General features: G+C 39.3%; 1 protein-coding gene across 5 annotated transcripts in view; it reads right to left on the bottom strand.

Annotated features, from left to right (window-relative positions):
* Positions 1-1,876: 1,876 nt before the first annotated feature.
* CXXC4 (CXXC finger protein 4) overlaps positions 1,877-17,462 on the bottom strand; it is a 32,462-nt gene continuing 16,876 nt past the window's right edge. For all 5 annotated transcript variants that reach the window (XR_009459877.1, XM_059722151.1, XM_059722152.1 and 2 more), the window contains one exon: positions 1,877-5,415. Coding sequence is in view for 3 of the 5 variants with exons in the window: in XM_059722150.1 (XP_059578133.1) it covers positions 5,364-5,415 (52 nt within the window). In the remaining 2 variants the exon portion in view is untranslated. The remainder of the gene's footprint in view (positions 5,416-17,462) is intronic.

Genomic DNA, 17,462 nt, shown 5'->3' with positions numbered 1-17,462 from the left:
TTTACTACCTTTTTATGCTGAATAATACCTAATTGCACAAGTAATTCTATTGATCTCAATCTTTATTATATGTTCCAGAATTTATCAGTGAGATGTATCTCTTACCTGTTTAAATTTTGGGGCCGTATATCCATGCACACTACAATGCGTGGTAGTTCTGCAGCGTGTTGATGACAGCATGTACCTTCAGTTAACTTAAATAGCTATCAGCTCCTTGAAAGCAAAACTGAATTGCCTAAGTAGGGCTTAATCCAGCTATGTATCTAATAGTTTGTTGAGCATGCTTGGAACCTCACAAAAGGCACTTAGCACCTGCCATGATCAGGTTTGTAGACTTGTTCACTGGAGAAATAGCTCAGAAGCTGAGTTGGGCAGTGGTTAAAGCATATTAAAGCTGAACTCTTAATAGAAGAATGGAGTTTCCATGTAACAGGATATTCCTTTTCCCATCTTGGTTTATAAATGCTTGTCATGTCTTGTTCTGAAAAATTACTTAAAAATTAATAAATACACCTAGAAAAAGCAGAGGTAAATCTAAACAAGAAAAGTCAGATTTGAGGTCAAAATTCCCCAAGATGAGGAGTGTTTTATATCAGGTCCATCTCTAAGATAAAACCAGTGGGTTTTTTTCATTTTTTTAAAGTTAAAAGAAAACTATTAAACGAGATAAAGGGCAAGAACACAGAGACCTTTCCTGTATCCAAATCAACCATCTCAACAACTGAATATTATTCCCTAGCCAGCCAGAATACTATGCTTAATCCAGAGATCACTGCCTATTCTAAGTAAAATGCAGCTCTCTTACTGTATTTAGATTGTACTCACAATGCATGCTCTGTATTGTTTAATGAGAATTCTGAAGCTCACAAGAACATATATCCTTAAAGATTTCAATGAATGAAAGCTGGCTCAATGAAAATTCTACTTCTATTCCTTTCATTTTTCTTGCTTACGTTAAAAACTAACAAGAGATACATTGACTCCTTGACAAAAAATTGCTAGGTATTCAGAGAATCTCATAGACCAAATGATCTAAGTCTTCCTTCTGAACCTTCAACAATCAGTTTTTGATGCAGTAGCCTAGGTATTATGTTTATCAAGGGAATAGTAACAGAAAAGTATTATTCCAAATTTTATAAAAACTTGGTCATGTGTTGTCATTGTATTCTGTAGTCAATAACTTTTCAACATGTTTGAAGTTATTCCAAAGTCTGTAGGCACAGTAGAATTTACAACGTACAGGAACCTGTTTCTTCTTGTAGTTTACAAGGTGACTAAAGAGCAGAACTTTGCACTGAGAAGTAGCAAAAGGAGGGTAGAGCGCTACTGCCACTTTGTAATAAACCATGTTCATAGTCCAAACTTTTCCAATAACAAAGCTATAGTTTACTCTTGAGGATTATCATTGGTTAAAGCAGTATTATGGATGAAATGTCATCATTTCATGCTTTCTCCTTATATAATTCTGTAAGTATCAACCTCACAACTGTTTCTCCATTAGACAAATGAGTCTCCATATTAATGAACTGAAGCATTTTCCCTTAGTCCATTTTCTTTCTATTTGAGTATTTTTTTCATATTTTCAAAAGTCTAATATAACATTTTCCAATCCTTTAAAAAGTCTGTTTTGTGTTGTCATGAAAAAATCATTGTGCTGTGTTCCCTTCTGGTACACAACTTATGGAGTTTATGTCAACTGTCAACTAAAATCAGAAACTTTTTGCAGCTATCGTACCACAAGCATTCATTCAGAAATAAATGACTCAGTTCATCATTTGAACCAACTTGGTTATTTTGATCAGTAGCTTTCTAAGGATAACATTTTCATTGTTTATAATCCCACAAGCAAAAACCTGTTTATGGAAAAAGAGAGATCTTTTGAATACTAAAGTCCTTTATTCAACAACACAGAAATATCACAAAAACAACTTTACTGGGCAAATTGAATGTTTTATACAGTTTTGTACATGCCCCATAAGTGATTTTTTTTAATAAATACACTGTTTTCCAAAACTGCTTTTTTCATAATTGCACAAGCATACATACACCTTACACAAATATCTATTAGAAAATTTAATAGATAACTGCACAGTTCAGAAATAGGAGAACACTGTGAAAGGAGTACATTTCTGTGGCCCATGTTTCTGAAAAATCTCCTAGTTCCCTGCAATTGTGAAAATGGAATACTTTCTAACAGAGGCGCTGTCTTTTATTCACTAGGAATACAGTAGATCTCAGTGTGAAACTGCCAAATTTAATAAAAACAAAATCTGAAACATTTAGCTGTTACATGAGAACCAACTGTTTGATATCACTATGCATCTAACCATGATCAAAGACCCACTACTGCTTTATGCTGAATGTATTCGACCCTGAATGGTATGTTCATTTAACTGCTTTCTTTCTTCATTATTTGATTACAGATAGAGCCAGTTTAAAGACTTAATATTCTTTAGCATTAATTGTATGACTTACATACCAGGGGTTCTGAACAAAAGGGAGTATTTTCTTTCTCTTAGGGAGTATCTGCTATTAATTCACACACTGTGTATGTATATGTGCCTCCCTACCAGCCTTATAATTTAATAGATTTTTCTGGGGTAAGACAAAAAGAAATTATCTATTATGCACACTTAGAAGACTAAAGGTGTGTTCTGCATTTTTTGTGCTGTGGAAAAGAAAAAGAGGAATAAAAATGTTCTTTTTATGAAGTATTTTAGGATCTTATGAAAAGCACAATTTCAGTCATTAGAATTTGACAACAATCTGATTAACAAGTATTAATATACCTTGTATAGGAGAGAGAAAGAGAGAGGCCAGAAAAGAGATTTCCTTCTTCAAACATCAATAACGAAAAAAATCTCTATACATACATTATAGAAATATTGTTTTACCAAATTGTAAAATCTTGATGTTCAGGAACAATATCCAAAATCAAAAACGTAAGTGGGAATAATAAAAAAATCAACCCTTGTTCATTTTTAATAATCAACAGGTTTTTTTTTTAACAATTTTGAATTGACATGTAAAACACCACAATTACAATATACAGATCCATCAGTTTTTAAAAACAAAACAACAAAACAAAACAAAAAAAACCACATCAAGACATGCAACATTAGGGTATTAGACAGTAAGTACATTGCTATGAATATCTTTGTACACCTAATGTAGCCTGAACTGAATTTTTTTCTGTACTTCTGTAAGAGCAATCACAATTTTCAAAAAAGCAAGGCAAGTTAACCAGCCAGATGTGCAAATAAGGCTTCCATCGTTTTTTTTAATCAATTAGCAATTTGGTAAAGAAGATCTTACATAGCTCTTATTGGTCCAGCAGTAAATAACAGAGGCCCTGACCAGAAAGTCTAAAATGAAATAATAACCAGTACAAAGCTGCCAAGTAAACACATGTAAGCTTACACTATGGTCATTTAATTCATGGAGTTTTATAAAATATAAGAGAGGGGCATATACTAGAAACATTTCAAATATGACATTTTTTCCAGAAATTATATATATGATGTCATACAACACAATACCCAGGATACGTATGACAGTCCTACTGTTGAAAATGCATATGTAAACTCTTCCATCTCATAACATTCATCCTCTGATGCTCTTCTACTCTGGTCCCAGGAGACCTATGCTCTGCCAATCTTTGTTGCCTACACACACAAATTTAAGATACTGCTCTTCCTCCATCTCTGCTGGTCTTAGGTTTCTTGACCATTCTCAATGTTCCTCAGTCCTCGGACTGCAACCACTCCCCCCCACCCACAAGACTCCAACTCTCCCAGTCAGTGGATGACACACTCTGCTGCTCTCCCTACCATCCAGTGTTCCTCAAGCAAGTGTGTGTGAACACGTGCCAGTGGAAATAGTTAGCAGATAATGGAGAATGTGCTCATACAATACACTGTTTGAACATTCTCTGCATCATTAATCAATTACTTTCATAGTTGGTACCTGGTCTGTGAAGCTGCTAGTACTTTTAATCTTATTGTGTATATAAAATAATAAATATATATGGTACATGACATAACAGCATTCTCTTACTCTGATGGGATGGCCTTTTCAATCATAAGTGGTCTGACAAAGCCAGACTATAAATAAGTGATGAGGTAATCTTTATGAAGTGTCCATAAGTTCAGTGTCCTCCATAACAGGAGAAAGAATGGTGCAGCATTCCATCGAGGGCCTCAGGGACCAGTGATTCAGCAAGGCCGGGATAAGTGGACAAAGAAAGATGTGTGGGGATAAGTAGCCACTCTTTTAAAAAAAGGGTTAATTTTCATAATTTAAAAAATATCTAGGCTCTCACATCCTGCACAATTGCAGGAGAGACCCTACATTTGTAAACTTGTCTAACCACTATAAGTTGCACATGGAGCGAAAATATTTTTATATATTTTATAAAGTTATTATTCCATCTATCGAAAAACCTACATAACAATTCATAGTGGGAAGGTATATATTGCATCACAATTTTTTGAAGATATGGTACTTTTTTCATTATGTATCCTAGAACAAGTTTTATATATATAACGGGTTCTGTATGTCTATCTGTGCTGTGCACTTCACCGTACAGCTCGATCAAAAGCAAGTCCACTATGGTACATCACTTTGGAGGGACACCCTTCCGTAAAGCTCCTTTGGAAGCAATGCAAGTGCATAACCACTACTCTAATATAGTGCTCAAAAAGATTAATTTTAAATTTTGTCTTCCCCTCTTACAACAATACAACTGAAGGTAATTGCTAGATGCATCATAATTTTTTAATCTTGTAAAACTTGGCATCAAGTCTCTATGGAAGGATGCATGGCAAAACAGTGCTGCTGCTGCTACTAAACAACTGGCAAAATAATATTTAAAGCTAGAATTTATTGCTCCAGATTTAACTCGCAGAACCACACTGTTGTGTACAAACCGTTAATCTCCATAGATGCTCAGACATGATTGTCTCCTTGTGTCTAAACACACAAAATACAAGCTGCTATCTGTACAGTTTACAGTACTGAAACACATATATTTGAAAATGAAGTATAGTTATGTTACTTTTCAAAGATACATGACTTTATAGCAGGGGTTTACCCAAACTTTTTTTTTTTACAGCCACTTTAAAAATAGACAACAACTTCACTAGTATAGCTAAGTTACATCAAAGAAAGAATCAGTGTACTGAATGTGAATAAACTGGCCAATTCCCCAGGCTCCCAGATTTTTTATGTTTTGTTTTTGAGGAAACCCCTATACATAAATGAAAATAGTATCTGAGTATATTCTTCAATGGTGAACTAAGCAGTTTCTTAAAACAAGACTTTAGTTTGCCATTCACTTCGGACTGCCTTGAAAATAAGATATACTACTGCTTAAAAGAACCATCGGAATGCTTCAGCGCTGGGAACAGGTGTTCTCTATAAAAAAAAGCAAGAAAACAAGTTAAGCTTTCTTTCTGTGGCATTATAAAATTAGATCTCTTTTAGCTGTTTTTCCTTTACATTTTAGCCATAGTTTTAGTTATCTAAGTATAACATGATGCCTCACATACTTGACAATTAAAAGAAACATCTGTCTTCTAAAAATGTGCCATTTTAGGATTGATTATATATAAAATATATATTCAATGCATATATATAATATATATGTACACAGTGTGCTAACTACCTCTTTAGTTAAATAACATAGCCATGGAAATGTAAACATTAATATAAAAATTCTAGGACGTATATTCTCAAAATGGACAGCAGTCCTAGAATTACCACACAATTTTGGAAAGGTTTTCACTATCCACTGGCATACTGGGTGTATGATTGTGATAGGGTGGTTTCACAGGCTAGACACACTCTTTGGTAAGACACTTCTTTCACTGCTAGAATAATGAAGACATTAATCTATCCGTCAGTATATGCACTATAAGCTGATGTATCTGTGTTGACATCTAGAAAAGATATGACAATGTTTTCAAACATTGGGTTGACTGCCTCATTCTATATTTAAGCTCTGATATGGCAACACACTTAAGCATGATGCTTAGTTTAATTACGAGGCATCCAGCTAACTTAAGAGGATCGCTCACAGGCATCAACTGGACCACATGCTACATCTCAGCCCTAAACATAAGTGGTCTTATTTTCAATGTGGCTGAGCTCCCACTACTCCTGTTGCACGCAAGGGCTCTTAAAATGTTATGTCACTTGATTTAGGTGCCTTAGTATGCATTTGGGCAGACAGTTTTGAAAAACATAATGTACATGAGGGACTTCAGCCCTGATCTTGAAAGGTGCTGAGTGTTTACCATGAGGTACCAAGGCCATTCAAAGCTGATGGGGATTAAAGGTGCTTGGTATCAAAAAGGATTGGAACCACAGGATCCATTCCTACTCTCACCACAGTTAATTATTTTACATTGACAACAGTAAGGGCAGGATCAGGCCCTTACTATTGTCTAAACATCTAAATGACAGTTCATGTCAGGTATCCCCAACCAGCCATATGTGGTTCATTATGAACTGCCCACAAATACAAATGTAACATCTGAAGAAGTTTAACTTCTTGCAGGAAACTGCACATAAATATGTTTGTGTTAAAATAGTTTCAATAGATGATGCTGAAGCCATAATTAAAAAATGCCACTGAAAAGAAGCATAGTCTTTAATCTATAGTGTTTTTTGATGGGGGACTTTTAGATGTTTTCCACTGCTGCACTACATACAGCTAACATCATGCACTCAGAAAATATGTGGGTATTATGGTAGAGCCTTAATGCACCTCCAGTCATTCACATCAGTTTTAAGGCATATTTTCAAAATTCTACAGAACTGAGAAATACTATAGCAAACATTTTCTACTGTAAAGTTAGCCAGCTGTCATATTCAGGCTCAAACACTATACAGGTCTACATGATGAAATATTTAAATAGTTTAATAAATATAGCAAAGGAATAAAAAGGAAACAGGGTTCCTCTCATTGTACCTTTGTCATTCATGCACACACAAAAATATCAGAGAAGAAAGTATTTTTGCTGTGTCACCAGAATTCTAAACTATCCTATTCAATAACCTACTTCTCTCAATGAAACTACAGTGTAATCACTCATTTGAAAATTAGCTTCCAAAGACAATGAGCTTGCTTGTTGAATAAACATACTTGAAATATTACTTTTCTTTGTGCAAGTATGTTCCAAAATAGGAATTTATTATATTGCTCATAAACAATCCCTATTCTATTCTGTCACACATGCACAGTTCTAGAGCTGATAATGGGAAAGCAAAGCAAACCTTCCTCACAAGGTATACTGGGGTGAGTTAATATGATTGCCGGACCATCCACACAGTTCAGTGTTGTAAGATGGCTGCTGATAATAAATGAGGTGCACAGATTTATAATTTATAAAGAAGTTGACTATAAAAGAAGCTTGAGCTTAGAATAATAATAAGCAACTATAGGTCTAAGTCAATCTTAAAAGAATGATTGGTTAACCATGTATAAGTATTGCATTTATATATTGCTTTTGTTTAAAAAGGAAATTTAAACACTCTACTATGGATTCTACTTATTTTTATATCCCGGGGGCTGAAATGGCTTTTATTTACTTTCTTGAAGCATCAGGTTGAGTTACTCTGTCAGACATTATCATATCAGCTGGAAGTAAAGGTGCAATGTCTGATTAAAAGGTCAATCAGACATTTAAATACACAGAATAATATTTTTGAAGGGCAAAGCTATTCTTTAGTGCTTTTACTTCTGAAATTCTACAAGATTAGGCATTCTTGTCAGAATATGAAATTGTAATTTAAGATATTATATAATTAAATATTCATTGCACTAGTTCCTGATTTGGAAATCAGCTGATGACTACTTTCAGTTATTAAGCCACAGAAATACAAAAGCAAAAATCCCTCTGACTAGAGAGGTAGATCTAGTTAGTTAAAACCGAATTTATGAGATGAAATTTCTTGATTTTAGGACTGCAACAAACAGTTATATCTGGTAGAAAAGAGATGTTTCAGATGGTTTGGTGGCTCAGCTCACCAGTGTACAAGTTTAAGTGCAATGACCAGCTACTTTCCGGTTGTATAAATTCAAGAGTCCCAGCTGGGGAATCAAACTCTTGATGAGATTACAGCGAGTTTCTGGATCTCAGTTATGCTTGCAGGGAATCATTATCCTGAGTGACAGGAAAGACAGATTCCCCTGGAAGTTAGGGGGAGGGGTAGTAAGGAACAGAATTGGAGTTGATCAGCATTGTTTAAGGCAGCCTTCACTGCTCAGGCAGGTGCAAATACTGACAAACAGCAGCCTTGTTCCCATGAGGGAAGTAAAAAAACTGCAGCCCCAGCTTCTCCTAAAAGGTAATTCCATAAAGCATGGTGTTTGAGAGAATTTATCCCTACACAAACCTGATATGAAATGACCTTCAATCTTAAAACTTTCTATTTTGTTTTTCTTCTTGCCTACCTTAACCAAAAAAGGATGTTTACTACCAAGGTAAAAGATGTCACTCAGTCATTTGAAACTATATTTTAATTGCATTTTTTTAAAGTCAGCTTCAAATAAAGAGCCTAGGGAATTACATATTTGGCTTTGAGATGAGAAGAAAAACACAATGAATTTCCCTTAAATGAACAGGCATCAAAAACAATATTTTAAAACTGAAATATATATTTCATTATTATATTCATATGAAATATATGAATATATTTCATTAAATATAGGAACATATTAAATATATGTGCCTGTATCTCTTCCCATGGGCAAAATGTCCATTAACTCAAGTGGGACCAGGCCTTTTATATGTGTACGCATATACACACACACTTCCAATACATTAAAATAGCAAAATGTACTGCAATCACAGATTTTATCATTTTTACCCTATAGTTTATTTTAACTTTAACTTAGCTACAGTTTTACTGTAAGGAAATAGAACTGTTTTAAATGAATTCCGCATGCACTGTTGCTGGGATGCAACTAAGTACACTGTTGCAATTCATGATTTTGCAGATGCTAGATTATGTATTTTTATTACTATTTTATGTATGGCATCCGGGAAACAGTTCTGTAGGTATCTGCAACACATGGAAATAAATATTGGAAAATAAAAAATTGTAGAAGGGTACATTGTAATGACCTGTTAATCTGTAAATTTTAAATAAGGCTGCTCTATGGAAAAAAAATCATATATTACTATGAACAAAGAACCTCTGCTTGTAGTAGCAGCTTAGTTGTAACATATACACCAGGCTTGTCCAACATATGGCCCACAGGCCGCCATGTGGCCCGCCAAGCTATTTTATCTGGCCCAAGGAAGCGGTGCTGCTGCTGCCACGGCACTGCCGGCAGTGCCGCCGCCACCACCGCAGAGCTGCCACCGCTGCAGAGCACGGAGCCGCGGCAGCCGGGCAGCAGCGAGGCAAGGTGAGGCGGGGCGGGCAGGGCCGGCCTGCAGGCCCCAGCCGGCAGCGAGGGGAGGCGAGCTGCTTACCCCCGTGGTGCCGGGCTCATCAGTGAGCCAGGTCCTGCCACCGCTGCCCTGAGGAGAGACAGCGGTGATAGACTGCAAGGGTGGAAAGAAGCCATCAGTGAAAAATGAATAAGTAGGAGACAGGAAGAGAGCAAAGAGGGACACAGAAAGAGTGACAGGAAGTCATGGAAAAGAAAATAGGTTGAAATTAGAAAAAACAAAAGTAAAACAGGGAAGAGAGGGGGAGGAAAACAGAGGGAAAAAGGCCTAAGGGAAACAGGACAGTGATAATAATACAAGGTGAGAGAGGCTCTCAAACAAAAAGGATAAGGAGGAAATCAGGAAGACAAAAGGCAGAACAAATAGGGACGAGGGGAGGAAAGGTTAGGGAAAAAGAAGAACGTAAGAGGTGGGGTCAGGCAGGTGCCTGGTGATGAATCAGATGTCAGGTAGGTTGTAATGTGTCATAAATCCAATGGCTATGTTAAGTCCGTGAAATATTGAGTCTGTGAAAATAAAAATAAGCATTTTTGTCTGTATAGGTTTTATTTTTTTATTTATTCAAAACATACCACCAGGATGGGAAAAGAGGATGCAAATGTGGGAACCAGGGAGCCAATCTCCCCACCCCACGACTGCATTACAGGCAGTGATGCCAGCTCTGCTCTGCAGAGCCTGCAAGGGAAGACTTGCACTGGGGGGGAAGGGAAACCCCCACGAGACCACACATAGCTGTGGCAGGGTCCCAGGCAGGCTCGGGGGAGCAGGTAAAACCCTAAAGGCAGCAGGAATTCACCTGCAGCCCCCCCGCCCCAGCCCCAGCACTGCAGAGAGAGCTGACACTCTGGGTTAGGAGGGGTCATCCCAGAGACCCCCAAAAGTCCCACCCAGGGGCCCGTGCACACTGACAACACCCCCCCCCCCCCCCCCCAGCACACAGAGATCATACTGAGCGAGGGGGGAAACCCTCCATAAGACCTCCCAGAAGCCCCCCAGACCCTGGGCAGCATGTGGATTGCAGGGTGGGCACTGCCCCCCATATCTGCTCCAGCAGTGTGGCCCGTGCCACCGCCACTCTCCCAGCACCAGAGCTGGGGCTGGGGCTGCAGCTGGTACCCCTGCCAGCCCTGGAGACTCCCAGCAACCTCCATAGGTAGTTTTCTTGCTGCTTTCCACCTGACTACCTCTTATGGATTTCCTGCCCCTACCCCCTGCCATTTTTACTGGGGGGGTTGGGGGTGGAGGATCTCAATTATACAAGGTTGGGGTGGGGGAACTCTTGGGACACTCTTCCCTGCCTAGAAATTGTAGCTGAGAATGTGACAAGTTAGAAGACACTCAAGTGATTTCTCTCTCTCCCCCGCCAGAGTGAGGCTGTTCAGTATGGGTCGCCGGCCCACTGTGTGATAAAAAGTTCGTGATCCGGCCCACATTCAAAAAGGTTGGACACCCCTTATATACATAGTTGTTTGCAGGTCAGATTCTGAACCCCTTATTTGTGTCAAGTAATACTTATACAAGTTTCCCACTGCACTAATCAGATGAAACTATGAGAGACCATTATGGAGGTACACAGAGGTTTGGGTGCATGTAAGAGGTTATTTCTCTCACTGGCATAGCCTGTGCAATGGCCTGTCACTACTACAGGGCTCAGAGGAGAGAAGACTTTTCCTTCCATGTGCTCCAAAGATACATGGCAGTACAAATGGAGAGAGTATCTGCGGTCCCTGCTTCTCTCCCAAACTGAAGTCGAAGGAGAAGCTAAAGAGGGGAAAAGCAGGCTGAAGCATCCTGCCCTGTGCACTCAAGAACTCAGGAATGGAATGTCTCCTTGACAGACAGTCCCTCCCTGAGATTCCCAGATGGGAGGTAAAGTTTCAAGCATGGTCCCTGGCTAAACGCCATGTTTTGACCCAGTAAGTAAGACTTACTTTGTTCCTATAGAATTCTAGTTAGGGTTGGAGAATTTGGTGTTAAGGGAGTCAGAAGGTTAGAATCATAGAAAATTAGGGTTGGAAGGTCATCTAGCCCAACTCAAAGCAGGACCATCCCCAACTAGACCATCCCAGTCAAGGCTTTTTCTAGCTGGGTCTTAAAACCCCCCAAGGATGGAGCTTCCATCACTCTCTGGGTAACCTGTTCCAGTGCTTTACTATCCTCCTGGTGAGAGAGTTTTTCCTAATATCTATCCTAAACTTCCTGGCTGCAACTTGAGACCATTGTGCCTTGTTCTGTCATCTGCCACAGCTGAGAACAGTGTAGCTCCATCCTCTTTGGAACCACCTTTCATGTAGTTGAAGGCTGCTATTAAATCCCATCTTAGTCTTCACTTCTCCAGACTAAATAAGTCCAGTTCCCTCAGCCTCTCCTCATTAGTTACATACCTCAGCCCACTAACCATTTTTGTTGCCCTCTGCTGAACTCTCTCCAATTTGTCCACATCCCTTCTGTAGTGGGGGGCCCAAAACTGGACACTACTCCAAATGTGGCCTCACCAGTGCTGAATAGAGGGGAATAATCACTTCCCTCAATCTACTGGCAACAGTCCTACCAATGCAGCCCAGTATGCCGTTAGCCTTGGTAACAAGGGCATCCTATCTGCTCATATTCAGCTTAATGTCCACTGTAAACCCCAGGCCCTTTTCTGCAGAACTGCTGCCCAGCCAGTCAGCTCCCAGCCTGCACAAGAGACTGTTGCGTCCTAAGTGCAGGACTTTGTACTTGTCCTTATTCAACCTCATTAGATTTCTTTTAGTCCAATTCTCCAGTTTGTCTAGGTCTCTCTGAATCCTAGTCCTATCTTGACGCATATCGACTACTCTCCCCAGGTTGGTGTCATCTGCAAGCTTGCTGAGGGTGCATTCCATCCCATCTTCCAGGTCATTGATGAAGATACTAAACACAACTGGCCCCAGGACTGACCCCTGGGGCACTCCACTTGATACCGGCTGCCAACTAGACATCAAGCCATTGACTACTACCCTCTGAGTCCAATGATCCAGCCAGTTTTCTATCCACCTTACAGTCCATCATCCAAGCTGTACTTCCTTAGCTTGCCTGTGAGAATGTTGTGGGAGACCATATCAAAAGCCTTGCTAAAAGGAGAAAAGCTAGACTTACAAGGTGAAGTGAATTCACGGTTTCTGTATATGAATGTATTTTGCACCAAAGACCAGTCTAAAATCTGTGGCTAGCCACCAACACTGTTCCTGAGTAGGTTCTTTATGCTTTGGAGAGTACATGGACAGCAAAGAGTGACAGTAATTAAGAAACCAGTAAATGCCACAGAATCCACAAAGCTGTTTCAAAAAAACAGAATGTTGGTGGAGGCAAGGGAGATACGTTCAAGGATGTGGCATTCCCCATACCCACTCCACTAAGAGAAGCCTTTCATCTTCAAGGCTAGCAGGGGAAAACTTAATCCTGCCTGAAACTACTTTTAAGGTTAATAAGAAATGGTCTTTGCCAACATGTGTGCAGCCAAGTATCTGGTATAACTCAATTACCTCCTGACACTAACTGGCCCCCTTTCGAGTGCTACATTTACTGAAACAGATCCAAGAAAAGTAGGGACAAAGGTAAGCATGAACACATAGTGAAATTTGTCCCCAGGAAACTAGGAAAGGACTTGGAGGAAGAAATCTTTGCTTATTCCAGTCTGGGCGGGACTGGCGTGTATGTGTGTGTACACATGTTTACACACACGCCCCTATAAAGATATCTGAAGCTTCTTACCTAGAATGGGGCCCATAACATGTGTACATCTGTATGCACACCCTTCTTGCCCAGACACACCAGTGACTCCTCTAAAACACACCAATATGGAGTCAAATTGTACCATCAATATAGGAGATGAAGTCCCTGCACTTTCTCTGCGGTCATCAACACTCCAAGCAATGAAGCAGCCACTAATCCACTGCCCTGGCTCATCTACTCCTGTGTTGGCAGATGAGTTCCAGCCATGGAAAGCAAGCCTGTGAGGGACTTTCCATGGCTGCTCTGCTAGCCTGAAAATGTAGTCTGAATACAATTCCACTACTCACTCAGTTAAGCACTGCATAATCTTGTATTGGATTAGCCATAATTAGTATATTTATGTTTTGGTTTTTTCCTCCAGTGAATATACACAGACCTCAGGAATGGCTCTTCCAGATTCACCTGACAGAATTTCCTTAAAATTCTCCCTTCAGACTACAGAGGTAAGGAGACCCTGAAGGGCGAGGAAGAAAAATTAAGAGTCAGATAGGCTGCCTCTTCAAACTACTGCTCTGTCCTACCTCCCTGCTACCATGATAGTATGGATCCTGTTGAGGTATGCTGTCAGAGGAGGCCATCTGTGGTCACTCAAAGCCAAATTACTGATCCTGCAAACAATAGCAACCTAGGCATGAATATCCACTGGCTTGTGAGGGTGTGTTTTGTAAAGGAGTAATTCTTTCTCCTTCCATCCTGGAATCTCCTTACAAAACTCTAGTGCAAGGGTAGGCAACCCCTGGCATGGGTGCCAGAACGTGGCATGCAAAGGCATTTTGCTTGGCATGTGTACCCTGGGGTAGATGGTGGGGAAGGGGCTGGGGATGCAAGGCCCAACAAGGATCGGGTCCCTTGTGGCTCTCCCTCCATCTGCCCCTGGCATGCTAACACCTTACAAATCCAGGTTGTGGGTGTTTTTGGCACTGTGCCAAAAAAACACTGCTGACCCTTGCTCTAGCTCCACAGAAGAGATTTTGCGGGCTATGAACAAATGGTAGTAGGATATGGAGCTGTCATTCCTCACATCTATTAGGACACCCTGGTCTCTGCCTTCCACCTGGAGACCCTGGATGTCTACTTATTGTGAATATTATCATACTATAACAGACGTCCTTTAATAACCCACTTGTGTTTCCACTTACTAGTTAAAACAGGACAGGTATTTCAGGTCAGAAACTCAGTAGAAAGTTTGTTTTAAAGACCTGACTTAAAATAACTCTTACCATACTTGAGCACATTCCTGTCTTCCTTCATACCAGGGATGAGATTTAACATTTATTTTAAAAGTCAGTTTTATTTGCTCTGAAAGGACATGAATCTTTTCACTGGCAGTTATTTTTCCACTTGCACTGCATATCTTCCATGCTGTATTTGACACAAACCAGATTTAGAACAGACCAGATTACGAAACTCATTTGACTTTCTCTGCCACCAACTTCACAATGAAAAAAGGAAACTGCTACACTGGATATTACATAGAAATAAAATATATATTTTTTAAAAATTGCAAATCACTAATTGCAGGCCAGTTCTCTACTTTGAATACCTTACTTAACAAGCAGACTCAGAGATTTCATTGGGACTATTTGAGGTATAAAGTATAGCTCTAGAACTGGGCCCAGAGTCAGCAGGGAACTAAAGACTTATTATTAAAGGGACAGACTGCTGCTCTACGAATTGCCAGTAGTGGGTGGTAGGAAGTAGCTCTTATTGAAAGCAATACTGCTACTCAAGGACTAAAGTGCTTCCCAATAAGGGGTATGGATGAAAAGATGCAATCCTTATTAATAGTTGAAATTTGACATGATTTACTTTATATATTAATTTTCATTTACTTGAATGTAATTGAGGGTATCTTTAAAATGCATTAAATTAAATTTGTGGAAATGGGCAAATCATTTACCATTTAAATATAAATGTACAGTGTCAGGATGGAAAACAGCAGATATGGATCAATAACTGCATGGAGCCAGAATTTATGTTTGAAAAAATAATTGCAGCCAGAAGACATGGAGAATCAGATCATGGAGCCACTTCTCTTTGTGAGAACAGAGTCCTATGAATAATCTCACTGGGTTTCAATGACCCTATTCACATGAGTAAATCCCTGTGCTCCAATCTGGCCCTAAATCTCTCAGTCTAGATAGAGTTGTTAAGCACTGCCTTGTATTAAGGTTGGCACACATACATGCCACTCCAGGAAGCAGGAAGAGTGTTGGAAAGTGACAAATTTCCCCTTATTCTTCCTGAGTTTGGAATAATTTGCCACAATGCCTTTCCAACACACTCTCACCATCATTTTAGCTGGGAGGTGGTGCCAAGATTCCAACTGTCCCCACCATTAGTTCATGGAGGGGAGTAGCAGCTTTATGAAGCCTGTTTTCCCCATGTCCCTGATCCTAGAGCAGCTTCTAGGAAGGCTGGGCAAGACTGATGATGATCGTGTCTCCTCTTACATTACTGGGTAGCCATGTTAGGGCCAGCCAAGATACAACTCCAAACAAGAGCACTCAGCAAGCATACATCAGAAGAAATCAAAATCTAGATGTTTTAAAGTAATCAGAATCAGGTAGAGGTGATATTTTTTATTAGACCAACTAGATGTTTGCAACAAAAAATCCTTATTTGCAAGCGTTCAGGCACAGGCAACCTTCTTCAGGAAAAAAGATGTTTTAAATTGACATTCTTCTATCCAGGTGCATGTTGTTTTACGTTTTTAATTTGTGCTGACTCTACTCTACTCTGTAGCTGCTCAAACTCTCGATTTTAATTCCTGCTGATTGTCTTTTATACCTGCAGTTGAGGGCAGAACCAGTCAAATGACAGAGGCAGCTATAAAGATGCTGATGGAGTTTTCATTATTATATACATTCCTTGCACTACAGTGGGGTCCAAAGGCCTCAGACAGAGCTAAGGATTATTTTTATTGGCTTTGCATGGCCCCTGACAATCTGCCTTTTTTTTAAGGGGACAGAAAAGATATGTGTTAGCACCATAGTGGTATATATGCTCCTTAGCAGCTAGGAAAAAAGTTAACCAGCTCAGACAAGATATAAATTATTACCTTCGTAATCACAGTTCAGATTAATATATGGCAGCATCCAATTTACGTTAGATCCTCTGTTACCAAGAAAAGTTCAAAAAGAAATTCTAAGCACTGCATTTGTCACATCAACGTAATGTAAAGATCAAGAGGTTTTATAATAGAAGACACTAAAAATGAAATCCGTACCATCACCATCACCATTTCCAGCTCAATCCCTGTTGCTGCCTAAAATCTTCCTTATTATTTCTTCTTATTCTATTTTGTCAGAAGTTATAAATTACAAACTCAGTATCCCCAACCATGCACAGACACTGTCATTCTCATAATGTAATCCCTATGAAGACCTTCCCGCAGTCTCTATCATTTATCCCTCCACAAATTTACAAACAGAATTATTCTAGTTAACATTCATTCCATTAAGAAATCCCTCTTGGTACAACGTCCATTGGTATAAGACTCAGCCTTTAAGCTCTGAAAATTCTTTCCTGGCCTCAAGACTACTGCTCCAGGGTATGCTTCTCCTATGGAATTTCTGTTCCAAGACACAGGGTAAGTACAGCTGTCATCACCAAATCTAAAGTTACATTTCTTTTCTGTAGACCTAGATCTACTCTGTCTTTGAGAAATTCTTGTTCTTCCTTCCCCCCACAGTTGAACCTAAAATTAACAAATCAATAGGACATCAAGGCCAATTAACTTTATCCTGTGGGATTTTTCATGCAATACAACAATCAGAGCTAATAAAAAATGGCCAAAAAAACGAGGCTTTCTGCTTGTTTGTTTGTTTGTTTGTTTTTATGAAGATTTCAAAAAAAAGTTAACCAGCTGAACTAATTAGTACTGGCTTTTTCAATTTAGCGGTGATAGACAGTAATCACTGGGGTGATTACTAAGGGTGCCAGAGTGACTGTCCAGAAGCCTGGTGAACTTAGTACTGATCCAGAGATCAGGGAGAGTGAGAGGAGCGTCAACACAAATTTCCCTAGTGTATTATCAAAATTTCTCAAGTGAGAGAATCATTTCTAGAGATTAAAAGGTAACATATAGTTCCTAAACTTGTCCAATCCTTGCCAATCTTCTGAGACTTGAAAGGATCATAATTAGCACATACCTGGCCAAAGATTTTCGTAATGAGGCCACCTGCACCAGACTTAGGTCTCCAGAGCATTTTACATAGGTCTCCCTACAACCATCAGACT

The sequence above is a fragment of the Alligator mississippiensis genome, chromosome 2 (assembly GCF_030867095.1).
Source record: "Alligator mississippiensis isolate rAllMis1 chromosome 2, rAllMis1, whole genome shotgun sequence".
NCBI classification, from domain to species: domain Eukaryota; kingdom Metazoa; phylum Chordata; order Crocodylia; family Alligatoridae; genus Alligator; species Alligator mississippiensis.
This window is presented reverse-complemented; position numbering and strand designations above follow the sequence as displayed.